At 42.0% G+C, this 24458-nt stretch overlaps 1 protein-coding gene across 4 annotated transcripts in view; it reads left to right on the top strand.

Moving 5' to 3' along the window:
- Positions 1-216: 216 nt before the first annotated feature.
- STAU2 (staufen double-stranded RNA binding protein 2) overlaps positions 217-24458 on the top strand; it is a 140895-nt gene continuing 116653 nt past the window's right edge. For 2 of the 4 annotated variants that reach the window (XM_083517266.1, XM_083517265.1), the window contains exons 1-5: positions 391-545; positions 4292-4499; positions 8303-8433; positions 10179-10338; positions 13400-13535. In XM_083517266.1, coding sequence (XP_083373392.1) covers positions 4301-4499; positions 8303-8433; positions 10179-10338; positions 13400-13535 — 626 coding nt within the window. In that variant the 5' untranslated portion in view covers positions 391-545; positions 4292-4300. Of the gene's footprint in view, positions 546-597; positions 798-4291; positions 4500-8302; positions 8434-10178; positions 10339-13399; positions 13536-24458 lie in introns of those variants that run through there. The other 2 variants (XM_083517264.1, XM_083517263.1) reach the window with 2 other exon arrangements.

Consider the following 24458-nt stretch of genomic DNA (forward strand, 5'->3'; position numbering starts at 1 on the left):
GCGCAGTCCGTTCAGTCTGCAGGGGAGCTCCTGCTTCGGATCCGATGCAGGTGCAACGAGTGGCAGCCAGGCGCCTCCTCGGCTGCCAGCGCCTAGCAGCCCCGCTCCGTTCCTGCCCACACAGGGGGCCACAAACCCGGCGGACCAAAGCGACGGTTCTCGGAAAGAGCCCTGCGGTGCCCGGAGCTGCCGCTGGGGGGCGCGGCGAGTCCTCCGCCGCTCGGGCGGCGCGAAGGGAAGGGGATGCGGACGGGGCCATTTGCGGCGCCAGGAGAGGGGGGGAGCGGCGGCGGGGGTCGCGCGCGGGGAGGCTTCCGCCGCGGCGGCCGGGGAGCGGGATGGTCCAGGGAGCTCTAGGCCGTGGCTCTCTGGCCGGCACCGGCGAGCAGGCCGCGGCGGTTGCGGGCCTAGCGCCGCGGCCGGCCGGCGGGGGGGTGGCGGAGCGGTTGGTTGGGGCCGGCGGCGGCCGAGGCGCGGCGGCGGGGTCAGTTCTCTTTAGTGTTTGCCGATGTTGGAGGCGTCTCCAAAGTGTCCCTGGGAACCAGGTAACTGAGGCCGCGGGGGGTGCCCGGACGGACCCCGACGGGACACCGGGAGGGACTGGGGGGGAGCAGAGGCGAGCGCACCGGCTGACGCCGGGCTCGGGAGATGCTGGAGCCTCCGCGGCGTGAGAGGAGCCGCCTCCCTGCCTTGCCGTCCTCCTTCCCGCTCTGCCCCGGAGGCGGGCGGGTCGGGGACTCGGTCGTCGTCGCCCTGAGCCTGGTAGGTCGCCCTTGCGGGGCGGACGAGGCGCGCAGGTGAGAGGGACGGCTGCCCGGGGAGCAGCGTGCTGCTCTCGAAAGGCAAAACAAACACTAAATAAAAGAGCACGCCTGAGCAGCCAGAAAGAGCCCAACGCTCTCCTCCTCCTCCTCCTTGGAATGGACGTGCCTTGAAATAAGGGATGCCCCCCACTCCCAAAAGGGAAACAAGTTCTCCGTCCACTTTATATAAATACCTGCCTGTTTCTTTTCGGCCACAGAGCTCTGGTTATTGGACCCCTTCATTGCTTAGCTAAAAAACCTCCAAAACTAGTCTCCTCTTCCTCCATGGCTGTCCCTAGAGAGGGTGTGACTTTTTTTTGGCTCAGTTGCTGCGGCACCTAGTGGAAGCTGTATTGATCTTCACAGCTCATTCCCAAGTCCAGGGACTGCGTAGGGAACCCTTGATTCACCACTTTCTCCACTTTCTTAATCCCCATGGTTCATTCTTTAATGTGGAGTTAGGCAGGAGGCTTATAACCTGAGGAAGCATGGCTTGAATTCTTCATTTGACTGCAACTTGCACCGCCTATAAATTACTTGATCACTTAAAGCATGTCTTGTCCTATCATCGTCTCCCACCCATGTGATTTTGTGTTCTGTTGCAGCCGTGTTTTGTTTGTACTATGCCTTGGGCCATTATTTTAATAATGAACGTTCATTATATTTGTATCCTGCCTTTTTTCCAAGAGGCTCAGGGCAGTATAGATCAAGGATTCCCAAACTGTGGTCTTGGGCCACCTGTGTTCTGTGAGCCTCATTTAGTTGGCCGATGGCATGTTTGCAGATTTGTGGTTAAAAGACGGGAACGGTACATCCATCACATTTCATATAGATTTTCATTGTATTTTTGCACTTCTTTATTATATTTTACTGTTTTAAATTTTGAATTCTATGGAGTTAAAATTGTAATACAGTAGAGTACAAAATATGTAAGAACCAAAAATAGCAATGAAAATACAATTTAAAATAATACATCATTTAGCACAGTGAAATACAATTGTTAAAATGGGCAGAAAACCATTAAGTGGCCCACCAAGACTGATGGAAGTTATGGCTTGCAGAGGAACAGCCTATATCTGCGGAACCAGTGCAGATGCTGCCTGGAAATGGATGACTACATTCTACAGCAGATCCAATTTGATATTACATTTATTAATGTAATATCAGTATATAAAAAAGCATCATACACAGGACCTATCCTTGAAAGATGTAAGTTTCCCCTGATGTAGAATGCAGTGGTTCATTGCTTGGCAGCATCTGCAACTGGTTGGCCCCCTGCAATCCATAATGCCCATCAGTCCCACCAGCAACCCTAAATGAATAAATGTGGGGCATGCCCACCTCCTCACCTATGTAATACTCTGTCATGTTAGATCTGATGGAGTTGCAGTTGTGTTTGAAGGTGAGAAACAAAAGTTATGCAGGAAGGCATCAGTGGCTTTCTTTCATTTTTTAAACTTCTCCCCCGCCTTTCAGTGATGGAGCTCAAGACAGTCTACATAGGTGGTTATCTCCTATACAGGTACTGACTGCATCCAGGTTACATAGCTTCAACAAGGGGATTGCGTCTTCTGATACTTAGTTGTAATGCCCAAGAGAATGAGTAGGTTAGAAATGAAAGTAAATGAATAGATTAGTTTTCAAAGATCAGGGTTTTAAAGATCATACAAAGTTATGTTTACAAGTAGATGATATATGTTGTATAGTCAATTAGTAAAGGAAATAATACCAAGTAAAAATATATTTGTATTGTGCTAGTGATAATCTGACACCAATTGACTAAGTTGGTGTGATGGCCTGGAATGTTTATAAATACTCCCAAGTGCCTATAAGCAAAGCAATCCAGCTTTTCTGAGGCAAATTTGTCTTTTAGCTCATTTTCATTATACACACAGTGTTGGGGACAAGCATGCTGGGCATGCTTGAGGACTTGGAAGAGGTACCATGAGACAGAAAGGTGAAAGGGCAAGGAGGCTGAAGGAATTTCACATACTGATTTGAATTAATCCACTAATGTTTCAGACATCTCCCAGTTTCAGCTTTATTGGATTAGCTGTTACGAGTGTTTGAATATTGCTTATCTAGCCACTCTCTGAACTGATTAATTCCATTAAAACATTTTTACATCTGGTCATAGTAATATTTTAAGTTGCTAAAATGCATAGTGATACATGAACTTTAGTAAGGACAGTGCAGTGATATGAAAATGTGTGTCAGTCACAGATACTTTGTGACAAAAAGTTATTGAGTAAACATTTGGTTTATAGGAGTTCTGGACAGCTTTCATAAGAGGGAAAGAGAGACAGAATAAATGAATTGGGACGTTGTTGCAAGCCACTATCATCTTTACTTTTCTGATTGTTAAACTGTCAAATGATACATCAATATGATGGGTTGCATTTTTATTAACTCTAATTTTTTTGACCTCTGACCTGCCTACTCAGCTACCTAGTTTTGATGCCATTGGTTGAGCAGCCAGATGTCATGTCCCAATGGCTGATATCATTTTAGCCCAATACCAATAACTTTACCTCCAGCACTTTAAATATTGAGTACATGCAATAGTCTTCTGAATAACACGCTTGCTGTTGCAAATTAGTCAGGTGGCTCAAGAGCCTTTCAGTGAAAACATGAGCCACAGTCTCATGCACTTACATGGTAGAAAGTCCCATTGAACTCAATGCGACTTAATTCTTTGCAGAAATGCATAGGATTTTATTGATTGACAGCTACTGCTTAGTTGAAGGATATGATAAACTCTGTACAGTAAGCCCACAATTCACATGGGGGTTATGATTAGGGACTTCTGAGTTTTGATCATTCGGGAGCCGATTTGTTTGGGAGCCAAGGTGTTTGAGATCCAAGGTACGACTGTATTATTTACTAAATTTATATACTCCCCTTTATCTGAAGATCTCAGGGTGGTTCACAAAATAAAAATAGAGGATAAAAGCACAAAAACAAAACAGTAACATCCCCCCTCACAAACACAAGTGGTTCAGGCTTTGTCAGACTTCAGGGCAAAAAGTTCCAAACCAGGGAGAAGCCACCAATAAGCTGTCCCATGGAAGGTGCCCTTAAGAGTCTGTACTCAGTTGGTATAAAGCACCAGACAGGGCCTGCGCACCCATGAGGCAAGATGAGGCAACCACCTCAGGCAGCAGGATCTACAGGGGCAGTGGATCCTGATGTAGATCTTTATCCCTCCACCTTGTTCCTGATGCAGGTCTTCACTCACTCCTTCTCTGGCAGTGGGGGGGGGCATTTTGTGGTTCACCTCAGGTGCCAAAATGTCTTGGTCTGGCCCTGGCAACGGAGCTGAACATATGAAGGACGTAGCTAATACAGCCAAGATTGACAATTTCTTTAATTGAAAACTGTTTTTGAACAGTTCAGTTGGATTGCTGGTCATATTTGTGCTTTCCCTTAGGGATGGAAAGAAGCACAAAATAATACTAATACTTTGATGTATCTTTCCCCCCCTTCAGTAAAAATCAATGGCACAAGTCATGATGCAGACCACACCAAATCACTCTGGACCTCCCCAGTCTCCAGCAGTGCTAACCCCATCAGTAACAGCAACAGGTTCAGTGGTTCTTCAGCCCTCAGTGAATGGATCCATTCCAGAAGCAGCTGTCAATTGTAATAATTCCACAACTGGACAGGTGGATTCCATACCTTCTAGCAACTCACAGGGTAAGGCGGTGGCGGATTTAAATTGTATTTTCTTTTTGTGTTATCAGTGTTAGGGGGGTTGGAATAAGTGATTCACAAAGAGCACAGAATGAAAGAAGTACTCAGAGGCACCTAAAACACAATTAGTGCAGTTTCACTGCTTTTGTTGAATTTAGCTTAAAGTAGAGTTTTGTTTCCTGGGCACTATCGAAGCCCTGAAAAGAACTCACCTCTCTCCCAGCTTGACTGTACCTTCTACTGAAACGTTTAAAACTGCATGAAGTTTTCCAAGTGTATTTTCTACACTAGGACAAAATGTCTAAGACTTTTTTGTTTTTGTTTTTTTTGGCAGCAAGTGGTATTTCTTTTGTAGCTCTGTAAGTAAAACATTGTTCCTGTCCTTGTAAACTGAAACACTGGCCCCAAAAGTAAACCTGCAATGAAATTTTCTGTTGTTAATGAACATAAACAATAGGAGAAGAAATAAAATCACAGGAGGAATAAAATATTAGCAATTCCCAAGCTTTCTTCAGTTCACAGAACTGTTAGAACCCAATGCTAAGAATCTATCAAGAATGTATAACTTGTTGCTGAAATGGAATACACAAGATGAAATAGTTAAATCAGCTATGATTAAGTGGGCACAGGACATTGGTCATAACATTATGTTTGCTGACTGGGAACAGTTGTGGAACACCGGTATAAAATTTACGGCATGTAATGCCTTAAAGGAAAATATTATGAAAATGATCTATAGGTGGTACATGACCCCAGTCAAGCTAGCAAAAATCTACCATTTGCCTGATAATAAGTGCTGGAAATGTAAAGAAACTGAAGGTACTTTTTATCACCTTTGGTGGACGTGCCCAAAGATTAAGGCTTTCTGGGAAATGATATATAATGAAATGAAAAAGGTACTTAAATGTACTTTCCCTAAGAAACCAGAGGCCTTTCTCTTGGGCATCGCCGGCCAATTGGTGCCAAAGAAAGACAGAACATTCTTTATGTGTGCCACAACAGCAGCAAGAATACTCATTGCAAAATATTGGAAGACACAAGATCTACCCACTCTGGAAGAATGGCAGATGAAGGTGATAGACTGTATGGGACTGGCTGAAATGACTGGCAGAATCCGTGACCAGGGGAAAGAGACGGCGGATGAAGACTGGAAGAAATTTAGAATTTATCTTAAGAAACATTGTAAAATTAATGAATGCTAAAATGTTGAAGTTTTATAAAAAAGGGGATTACAGCTGTAAAAGACTAAGTAAAAGAAAAGAATAAGGGAAAATTGGATAAAACCAAGGGGTAGGATTTGCTGAAACAAATTTGGAAATTGGGATGCAGAAAGGGGAGGTATGGGGAAGTCGGTGAAGTAAGGTTTAAGAAAAAAGGATTTGAAATTATATATGTTTGTTTATGTGTTTGTTTGTATTGTGTAATGTCTGTGGTTATAAAAATTGTGAAAAACCAATAATTATTTATTTATTTATTTTAAAACTTTCTTCAGTTCAGGGAGCAGTGATTAAAAGGCTTAGATTAGAGGAGATGCTAGAAATGGAGAAACAATAAACAGAAAAAATGGGTTAGATCTAGACTTGCCCTTCTGCTAATGGAAGCCGATTCATCCTTCTGTAGTAGCCATCTTTCATGCTGTTCTGGTAGACCCTCCAGCCTTCTGGAGCAGTTTATTTTTAGGGGCCTGCGGGCGGTGGCGTAGGAAGGGGTGTTTGGTGGCTGTGGGCCGCCCCAGGTGTCATCACTGGCCTGCAGTGTGCCCGAGCCACACATCTCTCCTGGGGAGTGACACACTGACTTGGACACCTGCAGGCTCTGCGCTGCCCGAAACGGCAACATGGGGCTTGTGGACTCAGTGGAGGTTCTGCACAGTGTGCTCTGCCCCGGATTGCCCTGCTCCGTGGGTGGCTTGTGCCACCCCTAGGTGCAGGACTGCCTCTCCTACCCCTCTTTCCACCAGTGGGAGAATTGAATGAGTAAATGTGACTCAGGTGATGTCTGGATGCAATACAGATACCTCGGGTTACAGATGCTTCTGATGGTGTTTTTTCGGGTTGTAGACCGCCGAAACCCGGACGTACTGAAACGGGTTACTTCCGGGTTTTGGCAGTCGTGCATGCGTAGTAGCGCCGAATTGCAACCTGTGCGTGCACAGACGCGCAGATGCGGGTTGCGAACGCTGCGGGTTGCGAACGTGCATCCCGCACGGATCATGTTTGCAACCCGAGTATCCACTATAGACAAATTGAGTTCAAGAAATGTTAGAAATTTTTCACCCTATAGGACGCACTTTTTCCCCTCCAAAAATGAAGGGGAAATGTGTGTGCGTCCTATGGGGCGAATGCAGGCTTTCGCTGAAGCCTGGAGAGCGAGAGGCGCCGGTGCGCACCGACCCCTCTCGCTCTCCAGGCTTCAGGAAGCTATCTGCAAGCCTTGGGAGCCCGGCAGGAGTTCCCGCCGGGCTCGCAAGGCTTGCGGGCAGCAGCCTGCAGCCCGTAGCACGGGGTGCTCCCTGGAGTGCGCCCCGTGCTTCGCGAGATGTCCGCAAGCCTTGTGAGCAACAGCCTGTTCTGGGGGCTGGGGTCGGGAGAAGCTCAGGCTTCCCCCACCCCCCGCCCTGCAAGCAAGCTCCAGGAGCGATGGCAAGGGTGCGCAACCTCGCCATCGCTCCCGGACCCGTTCTGGGGGCTGGGGTCGGGGGTGTCAGCATCGCCCTTGAGCCAGTGCCACTAACTGGACTCATCCACTTCAGCCCCGACTGGGCTAGGCGAGCTGGGTAGCACTTCCAGAGACCACCTTCTGCACAGGAACAGGTCAAAGTGCTGTGGACTCACAGCTTAGAGTTGTGAGCACCGGATTCACTCCCACAAGAAGATAGTCGTTGCACAGCAGAGTCTAGCAGAGTATATAAACAACTCGGAGAGCAGCTCTGTAGAATATCTTCTTTATTCTATAACTACAACTATAATACAACTATATACAGAGCTAAATAGGTCTAAGAATAAATGAATGCTGAACCGCACTGAGTGTCTGCAGCTGCTCTTAGCAGCAACCTTATCTAAACACACAATCTTTCTCTAACACTCTCTCTCTCTCCGACACACTGACTGACTGACTCTTTGATGTGGTGCTGGAGCAGAATAAGTAGAGAGCAGAACATGCCTCCTCCTCTCTGGAGAATCAGCAGACGCCTCAGTAGATTATTGGATGTGGGAGGGGTGAAATCTCCTCAGGGGGAAGCTCGTGCTTCCCCCGCCCCCAGTCCCGCAAGCTCTGGAAGCGATGGCGAGGTTGAGCGCAACCTCGCCTTCGCTCCCAGACCCCCAGCCCAGGGGCTAAAAATGAAGCCAGGACAGCTAGCGGGATCCGTCCCGCTTGCTGTCATGGCTTCTTTGCTCTTTGGGGCTCGGGGGGGGGATATTTTTTTTCCTTTATTTCTCCCCCCCCCAAAAAAATAAGTGCGCCCTATGGGCTGGTGCGCCCTAAAGGGCGAAAAATATGGTATGTGCCAAAAACGAGCACATAACAGGTATTAATTATTTGAAGTATTCATAAAGATTCTAATTAGTAACTTAACATTAAGGAATTTATATAACATATATTTTAAGATTCATATGGTTGAAGTAAAAATACATTAGGTATAAGATCCTGACTTTTAGACTTACCATCCAAATTTAGTTTTTTCTTCAACATGGTGTCTGAGATTTGTTTTCCAAAGTTTTAGCTAGATTTTTTTTTTTACTATTTCTACAAACTGATGATGATGTTTCCATATAAAAACAACCTTGTATCAATTTTATTTACAGTTCCTTTACAAGATAACATGGCAAACCCCAAAGAGAAAACTCCAATGTGTCTGGTAAATGAGTTGGCCCGTTTCAATAGAATTCAACCTCTGTATAAGCTCTTGAATGAACAAGGACCTGCTCATGCCAAGGTAACTTCATACATTTCCAGTGTATATTCCATTTGTTACCATTAGAACAGATTATGAACAGAGTAATCCTTGCTGAGTGTAACATCCCTGCAGTTCTGTAACTTTTATGTTGCCACTAAATATATGATTTTTTTCTTTCCTACACACGTAATAAGTCTCAGCTGTACAAACTTTCCCTTATCATTTCAACCACGCAGTTCCAAAACTGCTTTGTTTTAATGCACACCTATCACAAATGGAAGAAATACCCTTTCGTGACTTCATAAAACCAACATTTTCCATCTTCTGCCTTCTTCATGATCCTGTTTTCCAGAGAAACCAGTGCCACCAGATAGTGATTTTGATGCAGTTGACCTTATAATTGGTTGATACAATAAAAGAGGATCTGGCTGTTAAAAGTTGACTCCATTCTTCTTTGGGAATATTTATTTGGATATCTTTATCGCCCCCCTCCATTGCCTGGTGTGTAGCTGCTTGTACATTACTTTAAATAATTGTGTGGGTGTATGCACACATACACATCTGGATCCATAGTGACCCAGAGTGGAACTTTGCTCACAGGATGGACTTGCTAGTAAATTGTGGAAGAGACCATTTTCTCAGATTGCTCCTTCCCCTACAGTCCCTTGTGCCCTCTGCAGAACAGCATGGGAGGTGGTGTGGTGTGGGGCACAAGGAGAAGAGAGCAGTCAGTAAAAATCTCTCTCCCTTGTCTGGCAGCAGGAGCATCTGCTAGATTCAAATTCTTTTCATAAGCAGAAGGATACACCTTAGTATCTAACCTTATGCCAGCTGTTACATAGTTCTGCATCCAAACTTGGGTGAAACACAAGGTTGCTTTGGTAGATACATGCAGAACGTACAGAAACATACACAAGATCTTTGTTTTTCCTTCAGTTCTATAGGATTAAAATAGATTGCCTTGAATTTTTTTTTTAAAAAAATAGCGCCCTTCCAAAGCTACCATCAAATTAAAGCTTAAATTGGCAGACTGTGACACTGAGCCAAGGCAGAGATCCTTTTCAATCTTTTTCATTTTTACATAGGAAGACAAAAACCACCAACAAGTCTCAGAACGCAGGGTCACAGAGGTGACCTATGATTTGATAGTAAAAAATACGAGGATCTATAAGGATTTGTCCCTTTGCTCCCTGTTTTGCTGCCATGGCAGTACTGGAAAATACCAGGCCCATGATTTCTACATTTCATTAATGTGATTTGTGGTTTATGGTGGGTGTGGGTGAAAACAAGCCATTTCAAGAGGATCAGTTTCAATGGTCCTGACTTTTGTGTGTGTATGATTCTCCCCCTGGTCTCCACTCCAGTCTCACAGGTTGCTCCCCTTTTCCTGACATTCCCTTTTGATCATTCTGCTTGCTGCTCAGCTGCTAATCTCAGCTGAAAGAAGAAGTGGGGAAGAGCATTGCTCTTCTTACTTCCTCCTTAGCTCTATGCAGTGCTTCCAAGGACATCTGCACTCTGAGAGTAGGAAATTTGCCACCCACATTACCAATAGTTCTGAAGTTGTTCCATCAGCTGTGCAAAAAAGTGGTGGTGGGCAATATGAATGGCACATGGAGATACACCTGGTGTTTGTAAACTAGAGGTAATATATTCACTACTCACCTGTGCTTGCTAGGGCTGATGAGAGTCAGTCCAAAATCTCCAGAGAGTAGATGACGTATTTCACAAGGGTTGCTCTTGCTAACATTTACCTTATTTACTTGCCCTTTACGTCTTTGAAGATGTTCACGGTGCAGCTGACTCTTGGAGAGCAGACATGGGATGCTGAAGGAAGCAGTATTAAAAAGGCTCATCATTCTGCTGCTAGCAAAGCTCTGAGTGAAACTACCCTCCCCAAACCAGCACCTAGGCCACCCAAAAATAATGTTAATAATAATCCAGGTAAGTCACCATTCTACTTGCCACAGTATTCATGAATGTGTTCAGCCTGGGTTAGTGTCATTTCAGCTGTGGTATATAGCAACCATAAGTGAAGCTGGAAAACAGGAATCAGTGGAATGATGAAAAGCTATACTCTTATCATGAGATTACATAATTATTCATTTTATTTCCATAGCAAGAGCTATTGAGCTTTCATATTTCTGCAAGATTCAGCTCCAAAGTATGTAAATTGCATTAATATGAACTGCATTAATTTGTTGGGGGAGGGAATAGTGACCAGACACAAAATCAACACATTTGAACTGCTTATTTCTCTTAATAAAGCTAGACAAGGAAGAATTTTTAACTCATGTCTTTGCAAGAGGGTGTCATGTGAAAGTACCGTATTTTTCGCTCTATAACACGTACCCGACCATAACACGCACGTAGTTTTTAGAGGAGGAAAATCCATAGGCATGCCACCCGTAGGCATTTCCTCCATAACACGCACAGACATTTCCCCTTACTTTCTAGGAGGAAAAAAGTGAGTGTTATGGTGCAAAAAATACGGTACATGCGAAGGATGCGTTCGGTTATACATTTTGCACTGTTTGACCAGCAGAGGGCTGTAGAACACCTGTGATTCAAAACCTATGTTGCTAAATTGCAAAAGGAGGGACGTCAGATCTACTATATCACTTTTCTGAAAGCAAACTATGTTTTTGACAGAAAAGCACCGCTAGTAACAGTTGTGTTGGTATAGTAAGATCATGACAGAACCAACTAAAATGTTGTGTGTTTCTGCTTTATTTGTCAAAATAAGATGATAAAACTTTTACTACTATAGCAGTTTCATACTGATCTCTATTAAAATAAAACTTGAGACTCTCGAAAGCTGAACTAACAGAGTTCTGAATGTAAAATTTGTTTCAGAATGTAGATTATTACATTCTACAGTCTATAGAATGTGGATTACTACATTCTGGGGTGTATTTCACTGCATATTGGGAATGCCTTGCCTTTCCCAGTACATCTGTTGAGATTGGCAAAGGAAGTTTGCTGGTGCTGCCTGTTTTCTGTGGTGACACAATACAGGGTCTTCTCTGTACTGGCACATTGACTGTTGGACACCATCCCTCTGAAAGTATGTCTGCCACCCTCAGTAGCTACCTTTTGATGCCAACTCAAGCTGTGTTTTTTCATTCAGGCTTTTTGTAGACTAAGCATGAATATTAGTCATTATTGTCATTGTTAATGTTTTCTGCTGTGTATGTTGTAATGATTGTTTTAGATTTTTCAAAGTTCTGTTTTTATTGTGTGTTGTATTCATGTGATTGACATGTTATGCCTTGCATGGTTTAAATGGATGTAGGATGATTTAAAATTAAACTAACAAATAATAATAATCATTTATAAATAGTTCTCTTTATCAGTACAAAATTATTCTGTGCAAATCACAAAGCCAAAGTGTTGTGTGGAGTGACAGTAGGTCTAATACAGTGTATTATTTTGCCTTTCTGGTGTTAGTTATCCTGTATATAGAGTAGCTTCACAATATTCAGTTCTTACATGGAAGACCACCCAGTAAAGAAATTGATGTGAAACTTGTTTCATAGAATTGTCAAGTTGGAAGAGATTTCCCTGAGGGTCATTTGGTCCAACCCCCTGCAATGCAGGAATCACAACATGCGGTTTCCCATCCAATTTTTAAACCATACTAGACCCTGCTTAGCTTTGCAAATGTGCTAGTAGTTTTCATTGCTACACCACTAGGAGGAGTTTTGTAAGATATTACAATGCCACACTGCTTTTAAAATGATTTATTGCATTTCTTTGTGTTTTGCTTCTGTAAGCTGTCTTGGGTGCTACTTGTGCAGAAAATGCAAGAATTTTAGAAACCAAATACATTTTATTTATTTAAAGTATTTATAGACCATGAGTAAAACATACTCAAGGCAGCTTATGCAATACCTAATAAAAATACAATTTCCAACAATAGTAAAACAGAAGTAGAATACCAAATCTTCTTTAACACATGCAAACATTTATAAAACCTGGTAGTAATACATACACTTTCAGTTCAAAAATAAAACACATTTTCCCCCCCACAAAACCATTTGCTATTGAGAAGGAACTCAATAGCAGCACAGAAAGTTACTTATGAATAAGCTAGTGAAAATGAGTGAGTTTTTAAGGCATCTCTGAAGTTTAATTCATTGGTTAGCAATGAATTCAAAAGTCATGAGGCCATTGCAGAGAAAGCCACTCAACCTAGTGGTGGGTAGATGACAGATCACTTGCATTTGCAAAGCACAGAGCTGTGGCTTTGCATGGTTTGATTCAAAACTGTGGGCAAAAGTGGATCACCTGATGTCTTTGTGATGCCAAAGGAGTGACAAACTTGGCCTGCAGGGGATAAGGGAGATAAAGATCCGGCCAGCTGCATCCAGTTTCCCCACCTCTGCAGTAGAGGGGCTGTGTCAAGAACTTGGCAGCAGGCCAGTTGTGTGTGAGGATTGGGGTCAGGAGTCTCAAAAGCACCCAGTGAGAAAAACTAGTTGTTGGCTACAATTGTGCTCAGGGATGTAGGAATAGCCATGTGAGTGCACATGCCCTAGGAAACCAATTCATGCTTGCTTTTTTCATGTATCTTTATTGGGAGCAAAATATACCTGTTATCCTTTGTGCTTTCATACATAGTTAAGATTTTCCATCTAGGTAGGAATATCATTTGCTCCATCCTGCTTAGCACTTTAATACAAACATTGCTAAGAAAATGCACCATAGAGGATGCAGATCACTTTCTGCCTTCTGTAGTTTCATTAAAAATCTGGTATCTGAATGGATGAAGGACAGGCTACAAATATTTTTTAACAACCATGTAAAAATAAATGAAATCAACAAGACTATCTCCATGCTTGAGACGTCTGTAGAATCTTCTACCCAAATCTAGATCTGATTTTTTAAAAGCCAGTTCTGCATTCTAACCACTAATAATTTAAGTTGAAAATGGAAGCAGTGTTGAACTTTGTCTTTCTATTTCACTTCTTAAATGCTGGTTATATCTTCTTGTTTTTGACAGGCAGCATTACCCCAACAGTGGAGTTGAATGGTCTTGCTATGAAAAGAGGAGAGCCCGCCATCTATAGGCCATTAGATCAAAAGCCAGTTCCAAACTACAGAGCAAATTATAACTTTCGAGGCATGTACAATCAGAGGTTTGTGTGTTTTCAAGTGTTCCTTTAATTTTCCTGGTTCTGACTGCCCTTCAGAAAGCAACCTCAGGGCAGCTTTTTAGCCTCCCGTTTCTACTTCTTGCTTTTCATTAGTTGACATCTTATCTGCTTCAAGTGTGCTCTGAATTCTGAAATTTCCCTTTCCTTCTGGATGAGATTGAGAAGCTGCATCTGGAAAGTTAGCAGGAAACGGAACTGTTCGTCCATCCCAGTAGATATTTATGGCATTCTTCAGTTTGCAGATGTTGTTACTGGATAGCATTTGGCTTATTATTTTTTTAAAAAAACAACCCCACCGCAATTCTGCATTTTACAAATCTCCCGTTTAAGACATTCCTAAGAATGGATGTGATCTCTCAACAGCTGTTATGTGAGAATAGCAAAGCTTTCATTTTCAAGCTGGTCTCTACATTTTTTAAAGACTGACAGTACAATCTTATACATGACTATTCAGAAGTAAGTCTCACTGAATTTGTTTTCTGGTAAAAGTGGATATGATTGCAATTCACAAGCTTCAGAAGCCTATGAAAGCCTATGAATGTGATCTGTAGGAGCAGTTTTGGCAATAGAGGTCACAGAACACCCTTAGTCCCTCTGGGAACATCCCCAACCCCCAGGAGATAGTTATGTTTTCTAAGCATTTTGATCCAGTTAGGCATTATTAACATCTTTATGGTTTTGTAACCTGGTCATCTAAGGGCATGTGATCATCAGTTTCTCTGCCTTCCCCCACCAATGGTTAATTGCCCCCCCCCCCATCAAAGAATAATTATAGCATTATTGCAAAAGAGATCTCCCACACAGTGGTCCCAGGGCATGGTCAAAAGACAGATGTTGCTGCCAACTTGCTATGTTAAGCAGCTGTTGATCTGGTCATTTCCTACATGGAAGACCACCTGGGAACATCATGTACACTGTCTTGAATCCCATGGTAGAAGATAGAAGGGATATAGATGTTTAGAGGTCTAAATAAATCAAGGTGGCACAGGATAAGATTTTCTTTTCCTTGATTAACCATTTGCTGTGTATTCATTTTTCATTTTCTTTTTTATATGTTAAATCTGCCAATAATAAGAATAATACAAATAATAAATCTGCAAATATCAATATATATGCTTTTGGAGACATTGAAGGAAGTACATACAATAAACAAAAATTACTGATTCTTAGAATAATATTTACGTTTTCATTCCTTATAAAATATACTACCCTAGAGCCCAAACATCCCCAGAAAATAAAATGAAAATAAAACAAGCAAGTGTGCATTGAACTCTCAGTGGCTCAGCCTCAGTGGATGCTATGTTTGCCGCTCCCAGTTTATCAAGCAACTCTTTAGTTGATTAATCTCTTTGTTAGGGCTGCAGTCATAACTCCTAGCAGGGAGAGTGGCAGGTTTGATGAAGCAGTGCAGCCAGTGTGCACCCACAACCCTACTGCTTCACTGTGCCAGCTCCCAGGTTGGTGCATCAGAGACCCAGATCAGTCCTGTTGCTGTCGCATGATGGCAGCACATGATCTGCTAGATCCTGAGCCAGCCCACCCCACCCCCATAAATGCCCCATTTTGGGATTTCCATTGGCTAACACTGTTGGTAGCTTCCATCTTCCTCCCATTCTTCCAGCATGGTAGATCAGGGGGTTGGACTGTGTTGCATATGAATGGAAGTGTAGAATTTTAAGAAATAAGTGTTGCTATTCTTTTATCAAAGCAGCTGGTTTCTTAGTACATCCAAAGTGGAAAATGTTGTCAGATTCTGTGCAAATAATTTGGGTGGTAATGGATTTGAAATGCACTCCTCCTTCCCTTTCCCCCTTCCAGTGCCTTATTCTCATGTGCCCTTGAATGCAAGCCATTTCGCTAGCTAATATTTCTAAAGATAGCCATAAAGGGCTTGGTAGTGAATTCTCATATTGAACCTTTCCACTCATCTGGAGAACTGTCCACCAGAGAAGGCAAGCCAAGCTAATGTTTGAAGGACTTGCATTTCCCTGACAATCCTAGGAAGAATGTGGAACCACATGAACCTCTTTAGGGCAGGATGGGGAGAAGCAGAAAAGTGGGAAAGAAATATTTTAAGTGAAAAGAAAGAAAGCAAACGTTAAACATGGAATGTTCTTGGCAGGGGAGTTCAGAATAGTCCAATTCAGATTCCTGAAGTACAGAATGAATAGGAAAGACTAAGATCCTAACACTTACAAAATGTCCCTGCAGCATGTAGCTTGGTTTTCTTGCTTGGGTCATTCAGAGATGATTACCCTACAGGGACTTTCTTGCAGTGTGAGCCTACTCTCTTGAATGCAGCACCCTGATTGTGGTTTGGTGTGCATATAGGGTAAGAAGGGGCAGTCCTGCACTGGGACTCCTGTGCAGGTTGGGTGAAGACTGAATTTTAGCCCTCTACTGCTCTGTAGTAGGCAGTCTGTTTTCAGGGATGCACTGGGAAAGCTGTCACTATTCAAACCCCACTAGCCAGTGCAAGTGGTAAAAGAACAGCATGTCTCTGTTGGGGTAGGACATTGGGCTGCATTCAGTCCTTTGCATCCTCCTGGTTTCTTCAAATTTTGGGCGTACAAAACCCACGAATGAATCAGAACTAGTATCCAACTTATTTAGCAGAGGTATGCTTTTGAAGTATGAGCAGATCCAATGATCCTACCTTTTTAAAATAACAACAAAAGGCCTTTGCATTCAGTTTTCATGTACGAATAGCTAGTGTGCTTCTCAGGAGACTAACTACAGGATAATCTACACATTACACTCAAACTGCATGTAAGGAAAATCCAACAGCCTTTTTGTAAATCAAAAGCAAGGAGGCTGTGATTTTGAGCCGAGGGGTGGTGCACCTGCATGTAATTATTTCTCCACTGACTTTTCCTCCTTGGGTTCAAATCTGTAATTATCCTTGTAAAATGGATCTGTAACTGAGGGATGATTTTGAGCAGGGGAAACTACAGGTGGTTAAGCCCTACCACCATCCCTACTCAAAGTCACAGCCTTATGAAGCTGCTTGCATTAAGCACAAAACAAACCTGTGGGGTTTCATGTCATGCAGTTACTGTATTGTTTACTACTTTGGATGGAAAGTTAATCATGTTATGGAAAGACAACTCTCCATAGTTTCTGACCACACAGTAAGCCCAGTGTTACCTGCCTCTCTGTTCTTCTGAGGAGGTGAGGGATTCTATATGACCAACCCTATGGCAGAAGGCTGTTTTCCTGTCATACAGTTATGTACAGTGAATTTTGAAGTAGCTGTCAATCTGTTCCCCATGATTTCTTTTCACTTTTGAACACAGCTGCAAGAAAATCCCTGGAGAATGCTACCCTGTGCCTTTGTGATTGGAGAAGAGATTTGGTGTGATCCGAGGGCATGATTTGCTTAGCTCATGTGGTTAGATTTCGTTAGAGATGGTGTCACATGAAAACGTTTATGATGGCTTCCACACAGCTGGAGTAATGTAGAAACCAGATATGGGAAAGGAGGCAGGTTACAGTGTCCTCGCTTGTCTCCATATTTGGAGAACTGTGAATTATATCTACAGGAGATGCAGAGAGAGAGTTATTATGTTCATAATGACTTAGTCAAGTGGCTGCAGTAGTGCAACGTAGAATAATTCTCCTAGGCCATCAGAGGGCAGTATGAATTTGTCATTTGTGTTTAGCTTTGACTGCAGAAAGCTCACCCAAAAGCTTTTTCAAGTACTTTCCTATTATTTCGTATCTATCTTTTTCAGAATCTTAGCAATAGGGTAGTTATAGAGTTTTGTCTCATAATAGTTTTCTTAAAGTATTAAAATGGATGAGAGTATAACACCTTGACTGTCATAACACTGTGATCAATCCAATCTCACCAAATCGGAGGCCCTCAGAAGTTAAGAACTAAATGGTCACCTTGTTGATACTAAGCTCTGTCACAGCGGCCCAGTTTACGTAAATCTATAATATTGTCTGAGAACAATTGAGAAGCTAATACAACTTCTCCAGGAGGTCATAACACATGAACAGAATCTCTCTCCCAGGAGTTTTGGTCCCAATAAATCCGGAAGCATCCAATGGTTTGATGAGCGTAGTTTGATGAAAAGAGCACTAAGAGGCTCCTATATTTTTTACAGGAAATTGGGGTAAAACTATCTTTCCCCAAGCTATTTTCAACGGGAGGGGGGGGAATCAGACCTTATTGTCTCATAAAATGTGTCAGAGTGATTCATGGTTGCTGCTTTTAAATGCTTCTCTTAATAACGACTCTAGAACCTTCTGCTAGCTGACTTTGGGAGCTTTATGCTCTTGATCTGAAGTTCTAAATTGTTGTATCTTGGCACAGGTCTGGGAGGACCACTTTAGACCCATTGTTACATTCCTAGATGGCCTTGCATCCAATGTAGACCCTCTTTATGGTTCTGTATTAGCAGCCCCACAAAATAGAACCCAGTCTCTCCGAAAGAAGTTTCACATACAGTATAATATAATTAGCTGAAGAGTGAAAAGGACTCCAGGAATTGACTATATTCTTGCAGAGCTTATAAGTGTATAAGCTATTGTTGACTGCCCTTATTACTACAATAAGCAGTTCTAATATGATCCCTTCTAGCTAGAAGAGAGCACCATTAGTACTCATTTTTTTTAAAGGGTCAAGCTAATGATCCAGAAACCTAGAGACTTAGCAGTTTGCTATCAGTTAATGGCAAAGTTATATCCTAGGTTCTTAATAGATTAATTTACTTTTTTGGAATCAGAATATACTTACTGATTTTCAAGCAGCATTTAGAGAGAACCACTCAACCCTTTACCTACTGTCTTGTGCTTTGCCACCTTGTTAAAAAATATCCAAGACCCCTGCAAGAGGAGCTGTTTACTGTCTTCATGAATATTAAGGCACCTTTTGATTCTATCCCTAGAGGCAAGCTGTGGCAGAAATGACATTGTTAGATGACATTCTTGTTGATAAAAGACCCTACCCCCTTAATTCAAGCTACAGTGGTACTTTGGGTTACAGACGCTTCAAGTTACAGATGCTTCAGGTCACAGACACTTCAGGTTACAGACTCTGCTGACCCAGAAATAGTACCTCAGGTTAAGAATTTTGCTTCAGGATGAGAACAGAAATTGTGCGGCGGCAGCGGGAGGCCCCATTAGCTAAAGTGGTACCTCCGATTAAGAACAGACCTCCAGAACGAATTAAGTTCTTAATCCGAGGTACCACTAGCAATAGCCTTTTACAAATTAGATGTGGCAATTGGACAGCTTACTAAAGATATGCCCATGGCCAAGGGAGCTAGGCAAGGATGTATACTTGGCCCACCTTGTTCAGTCTGTTTCTGATTGATCTTGAAAATGACTCAAAAGGACACCTGCTAAAACTTGGAGATATATATGTGTGTGTGTGTGTGTGTGTGTATCCATCCTATTTTATGCAGTACTTTTATCCTATTCTAGATTTGGGTTAAGCACAATTCTGGATAACCAAATTATGGAACAAGTTAAAAGCTTCCAATATTTGGGGGTGGTATTCCATCATACTCTGTCACAAATCCTTTGCATCCCAGAAAGCTCAAGCTAATTCATCTGCTATACTACACCTTTTCTATGCCTAAGGTGGTCAGTATATCCCTGCAGATATTAACATTTTTAATGCTAGGGTAACTTTCTAATTTATTTTTGGAGCTGCTGTTTGGATTAGGGGAGTGTTGTCTGAGTCAAATGCTGTTCAAGTTAAATTGCCATGAGCCCTTCTGTAGATCCCAATATGTGTTCCTTATTCAACTATATTTTGGGAAAGGGACAGTGTCCTTTTGAGATAAGAGACTAGTTGGCAGTCTTAAAGCTTTGGCTTCTGATCTTTATTTTTAAGATAAGAACAGAGCTTTTAGCACATTTATCTGGGAACACCTATTGTAGTTTTTGAACATGGCTTGTTGTACAAAAAGTTGCCTATAATGGATGCTTGCCCATTCTCCTTCAAAAAGCAGAGATATAGTAGTTATAGGAGACTTCAACTATCCTGATATTTGTTGGAATTCAAACTCTGCCAAGAATGTAAGGTCCAACAAATTCCTCGATTTCCTTGCTGACAATTTCATTTCCCAGAAAGTAGAAGAAGCAACAAGGGGTCATCTCTCTTGAACCTGGTCCTCACTAACAGGGAGGAACTGTTCGATGAAGTGGAAGTACAAGGAACCTTGAGAGGAAGTGATTATGTCCTTTTAGGTTTTATTATACACAGGCAAGGGAAAGCTGAGTGTGAAGTCCCATGGTCAGAAATACTCAAAGAGAAGCAAGTCCAAGATGGATAGGAGTTTCTTAAAGGTAAAATATTGAAGGCACAAAGGCAGACAATTCCAACAAGAAAAAGGGGGGGCACCTAAAGAAAAGGGTGTGGCTGCATAAGGATGTTATATATATACGTTGGAAAGTAAGAAGGGAATGTACAAGAAATGGAAGAAAGAAGAAAAAACAAAGGAGAAGTATACAAAAGTAGCCAACAGTTTCAGGGAGAAGGTGAGGTGGCCCAAAGCTCAGAATGAACTCAGGCTTTCAAGGTGTGGTCCCTTGATCAGTACACTATACATCTATTAAAGGGCATACCCCTGATTTATTTTAGCAGGGGCAAGCTTTATGTTGTGGGGGTGGGAAAACTGAGTTATCTGCGACACAATTGGTCAGTTAAGTATTTTTTTTTTAATTTACTTGATTTAGGAGGGGCATCTGTGCCCCCCCCCCGGGTTTGCCCTTACTTCTGTTGACACAGCCTAGAATAGCATTAGTCTTTTTTTGCTGCTGCATCACACTGTTGACTCACGTTAAGCTTGTGGCCTACTAAGACCCCTAGATCCTTTTCCAATGATTATGTGAAATGGGATATGACAGTGTGCCTGCCCTGGTAAAGCAAAGACTTTGGGACATTTCCCCCCAATAACTTGTAGCTTATTCATGTACAACCTGTTCACCTTGTTCTTTTGGTATCTCTTTTGATGATCCCTTCCAATTAGCTGCCTGCTTTAGGAATCGTCATGTTGCTCCATAAATTTTGTTCTGGCCAGAAGTGGGAAATCAGGCTAGGGAGTAGTGAATCAATGCTTGAACACAAGGCCAGAAAGAGTGTTGCTTAGTTAAAGGCCTGGAGAGTCACTAAAGTCCAGTCAGTGTATTCAGGGTTTGGACTGACCAGGATGCCTTTAAGGAGAGCAAAATCTGTACTGCAAGTCCTGATGGCTCAGTTTAGTAACCAGCTGGTTGCGAAAAGCAAGGAACCTGGTTCCTTCATCTAAGTTCCTTAGGCTAAAACTAAATGAAGCAGGATTCCGATTACAGAAAGAGAAATAACTGTGTTTCTTCGTTTTCTATGTCATCCAACTCGGCTTCAGTGCACTGCCATCATTGGATTAGGTTTTAAATTGAATTAATAGTTGTTAATTATCTGCACAGTAACTTTTATTTTGCCTTGCTTTCCATTACCATACTTCCCACTTCCCCCCACATTGTTTTAAGGGAAGTGTGGAGTACAGCTGTGCTAGCGCTTGTTTCTAGGAAAGGAAAAGGGGGAAAGTCAGCCCATTTCCTGTGACTTTTAAAAAGCAGAAACATCTGTTTGAGAAAGCGGTCCCTGGAGCACAGTGGCAAGGGAGCCTGCAGGTGATGTGCTGTGCCATTGCCAGTAGCTATCACATTGGATGATAGTGATTAGCATTAGGGCTCCAGAGGTGGGGGAAGCATTTCGTATGGGTCTGTCAAGAAAGGATGGTCCTTTATGGATGCTGTACATTTTTGACAAAACAAAGTGCTTTCTAGCCTTATTATGTTCTTTTGAAAGCATAGAGGGCATGAAGATGAGTGAAGAATAATTCTGGTTATGGATTTCATAACCAAAACTTCATCAGTGGGTCAAAGTATTGGGACAAATCACACCACCTCTCTCCCGCCTTTCAAATCTGTCCACACAAAAAACACACCTTTTCTGTGAAGCCTTTGGCTTAACTCCTTAGTCTCTACCTACCTACTGAAAATAGGCCCAAGTATGTGAAGCTGCACTAAATCATCCCTACTGCTTTCCTCCTTTTTTTCTGCTCCCTGTACCATCAAAATGTAAAACGTAAAATTCAGGTCATACTCCATGTGAGCACATACAGTGCACATTTATCTATTACTAGGCTAACTGTCTTGAATAATTCTTTCTTCAGCTCATTTGCTTTCTAAGTCTAAACTCCTTTTTCTAGCTTGCTAATTAATAGATAAGAAAAGGCCATCACCTTTGATTAAACCATTTGGCATCTGACTGTTTGCCCCTCTCTGTTGGAGAATTGGTTGTTTATGCCTACATCTGTGTTCCCTGATTTTCAAGTAGTTTAATAACATAGATTGTATAATATACCATCTGAATAAGTTGCATGGCTTAGCTTTATCTCTGTAGCATCAGTAGTGGTAAATATAATACTGAACTAAGTGGCTGAGGCACTTCATTCTTTTTTGTTTACATGGCCACTGTGTTGTCAAATGCAATGTTCTTTTCAGTGTAGGGAAAAGATGGTGCTACAGTTAGAGATGCAGCATTGTTTATGTTCTTGGACTCTAATGAGTTTTTGGAAAATGTTCTTACTAACCACTCTGCAGACTGTTAAGACTGGAGAGTAATGCAGTTCATGGGAATTTTTTTAAAGAGCTGAAGTAGATAAGAGACTTGGATGTTCTGTCTTTCCACTTTGCATAGGGAACATTAGAATTCCTTGCTTTATATAATATGGCTGAAGTACATTACAAAACTTAATTGCAATCCTTTTTATAATCACCGTAACTTTTTTTCCACATCCCCCACCTCCGTTTGTAAAGCCTTGGCCAAGGTCAACATCAGATTTTATTGATCAGCGAAATATAGGTTATAGACCTAACCTGCCTCTCTGGGGTAGACAGTTTAAGCAGCTGCTTCTGTTTGCTGTAACAATTGACATAATCACGCTTTTACAAGATTTCCAGGTATGTACAAACAGAAGAGGAAGTTATATAAATTGATTATACCCGTTCCAGAAAAACATATGATAGCATAGATGAGTTATAGAAATCATGCTAATTGAATAATTTTTCTTTCAGACTAGAAACTACTGAATTAGGGGGATAGTACTACTAGTCCACGCGATGGGGTGAGCTCCTGTTGCTCTGTCCCAGCTCCTGCCAACCTAGCAGTTCGAAAGCATACCAGTGTGAGTAGATAAATAGATACCACTTCAGTGGGAAGGTAAATTGCATTACCATGTGCTCTGGGACTCATCATAGTCCTCCGTGCACCAGAAGCGGTTTAGTCATGCTTGTCACATGCTGGCCACATGACCTGGAAAGCTGTCTGTGGACAAACACCAGCTCCCTCAGCCTGAAGCAAGATGAATGCCGCACCCTATAGTCAAGTTTCACTGGACTCAACCGTCCAGTGGTCCTTTACCTTTAGTACTACTAGTGCTTATTATTTATATACCACTTTAGAATTTTAAAAATGCTTTGTGTACTCTAAAGTGGTTTGGATATTATGATAAATCCATAATTAATAAATAATAATTCATCAGCCCTGTATACCTGAAGGAGCGTCTCCACCCCCATCATTCAGCGCAGACACTGAGTTCCAGCACGGAGGTTCTTCTGGTAGTTCCCACACTGCGAAAAGTAAAGCTACAGGGAACCAGGCAGAGGGCCTTCTTGTTAGTGGCACCCAACCTGTGGAATGCTCTCCCATCAGATGTCAAGGAGTTGAGTAATTATATATATATTAGGAGACATCTTAAGGCAATCCTCTATAGGGAAGCTTTTTAAGGTTTAAGGTTTTACTATGTTTTTATATATGCCAGAGTGGTTGGGGCAACCAAGTTAGATGGGTGGGGTACAAATAATTTATCACCATCATCATCATCATAACTATGGGAATGAGCTACAATGAGCTTTGGACTTCCACATTGCTTTGATGAGATCAGAAGCATTTACCTAAATTTTTAAAAATTAACTACAGCTTGTCATTTCATCAAAATCCAACAAGCTATGCATAATAGTTGCATAGCTGGGAACCTGTGCTAAAAAAATATTCTGGTGAAACTTTTGAGGCCCTTGAAAGTCTGTTTTTTTGTGTGTGCTGAAAATGTTCTCTGGAGAACATTTGGCTCAACCCAACATATTTACACAAAAAGTCATTAGGGAGTTATGAAAATTGTGAAGGGAGCAATCAGTATGCTTAATATAAGTTATTTATAACACAAAACTGACAAATATAATTTGCATGGAAAAGGAGGAATTAAATGTGCACAGCCTGTATATCAGCTTGTAATGTTACTTGTTTCATTAAGAGGTTTCTAGAGGCAAGCACTCTTTTAGGAATGTTTATGCCATCTGCAAAAATACAGGAAATGCAATATGAAAAAAATGCCTGATACAGTAATACTTTATTTGTGGTGTGGTGTGTGTGAGTGTGATTTGATAGCCATACAAGGAGAGGTCCTAAGGGATCCTTAGTATGCAATTAATATTTTGGCTGGAAAAGAACCAGATTGTTTCAGCGTGCTTATATGTTATGACATCATATGCCAGTAAAATTATAATGAACAGAAATTTTGTTTGCCTCTGTGGCAAACCAAAATGAGTTTTGTAATTGTCAACAGACCATTGCGATTTATATAATTACAATGGCGCCTGATCACACCAACTTGAAGGCATGTTATGAACCCCTGTTTTTAGATGTTAAGAACTAGCTGTAAACATTTACTCATGGCTGAAACCTTGCATGCCAGGTCATAGTTTTAAAGCTGATTTCCAGCTTAATACTCTCCGTTCTTAAGTGATACTAGTGGTCTGCTAAAAATAGACGCCTATTTTAAAAATTGGCTTTTTGAGCATGCTAACTGAGGGGCGGTAGTCAGTGTAAGTTATACTCAGACTAAT

The sequence above is a fragment of the Podarcis liolepis genome (assembly GCF_965112155.1).
Source record: "Podarcis liolepis genome assembly, chromosome: 8".
NCBI classification, from domain to species: domain Eukaryota; kingdom Metazoa; phylum Chordata; class Lepidosauria; order Squamata; family Lacertidae; genus Podarcis; species Podarcis liolepis.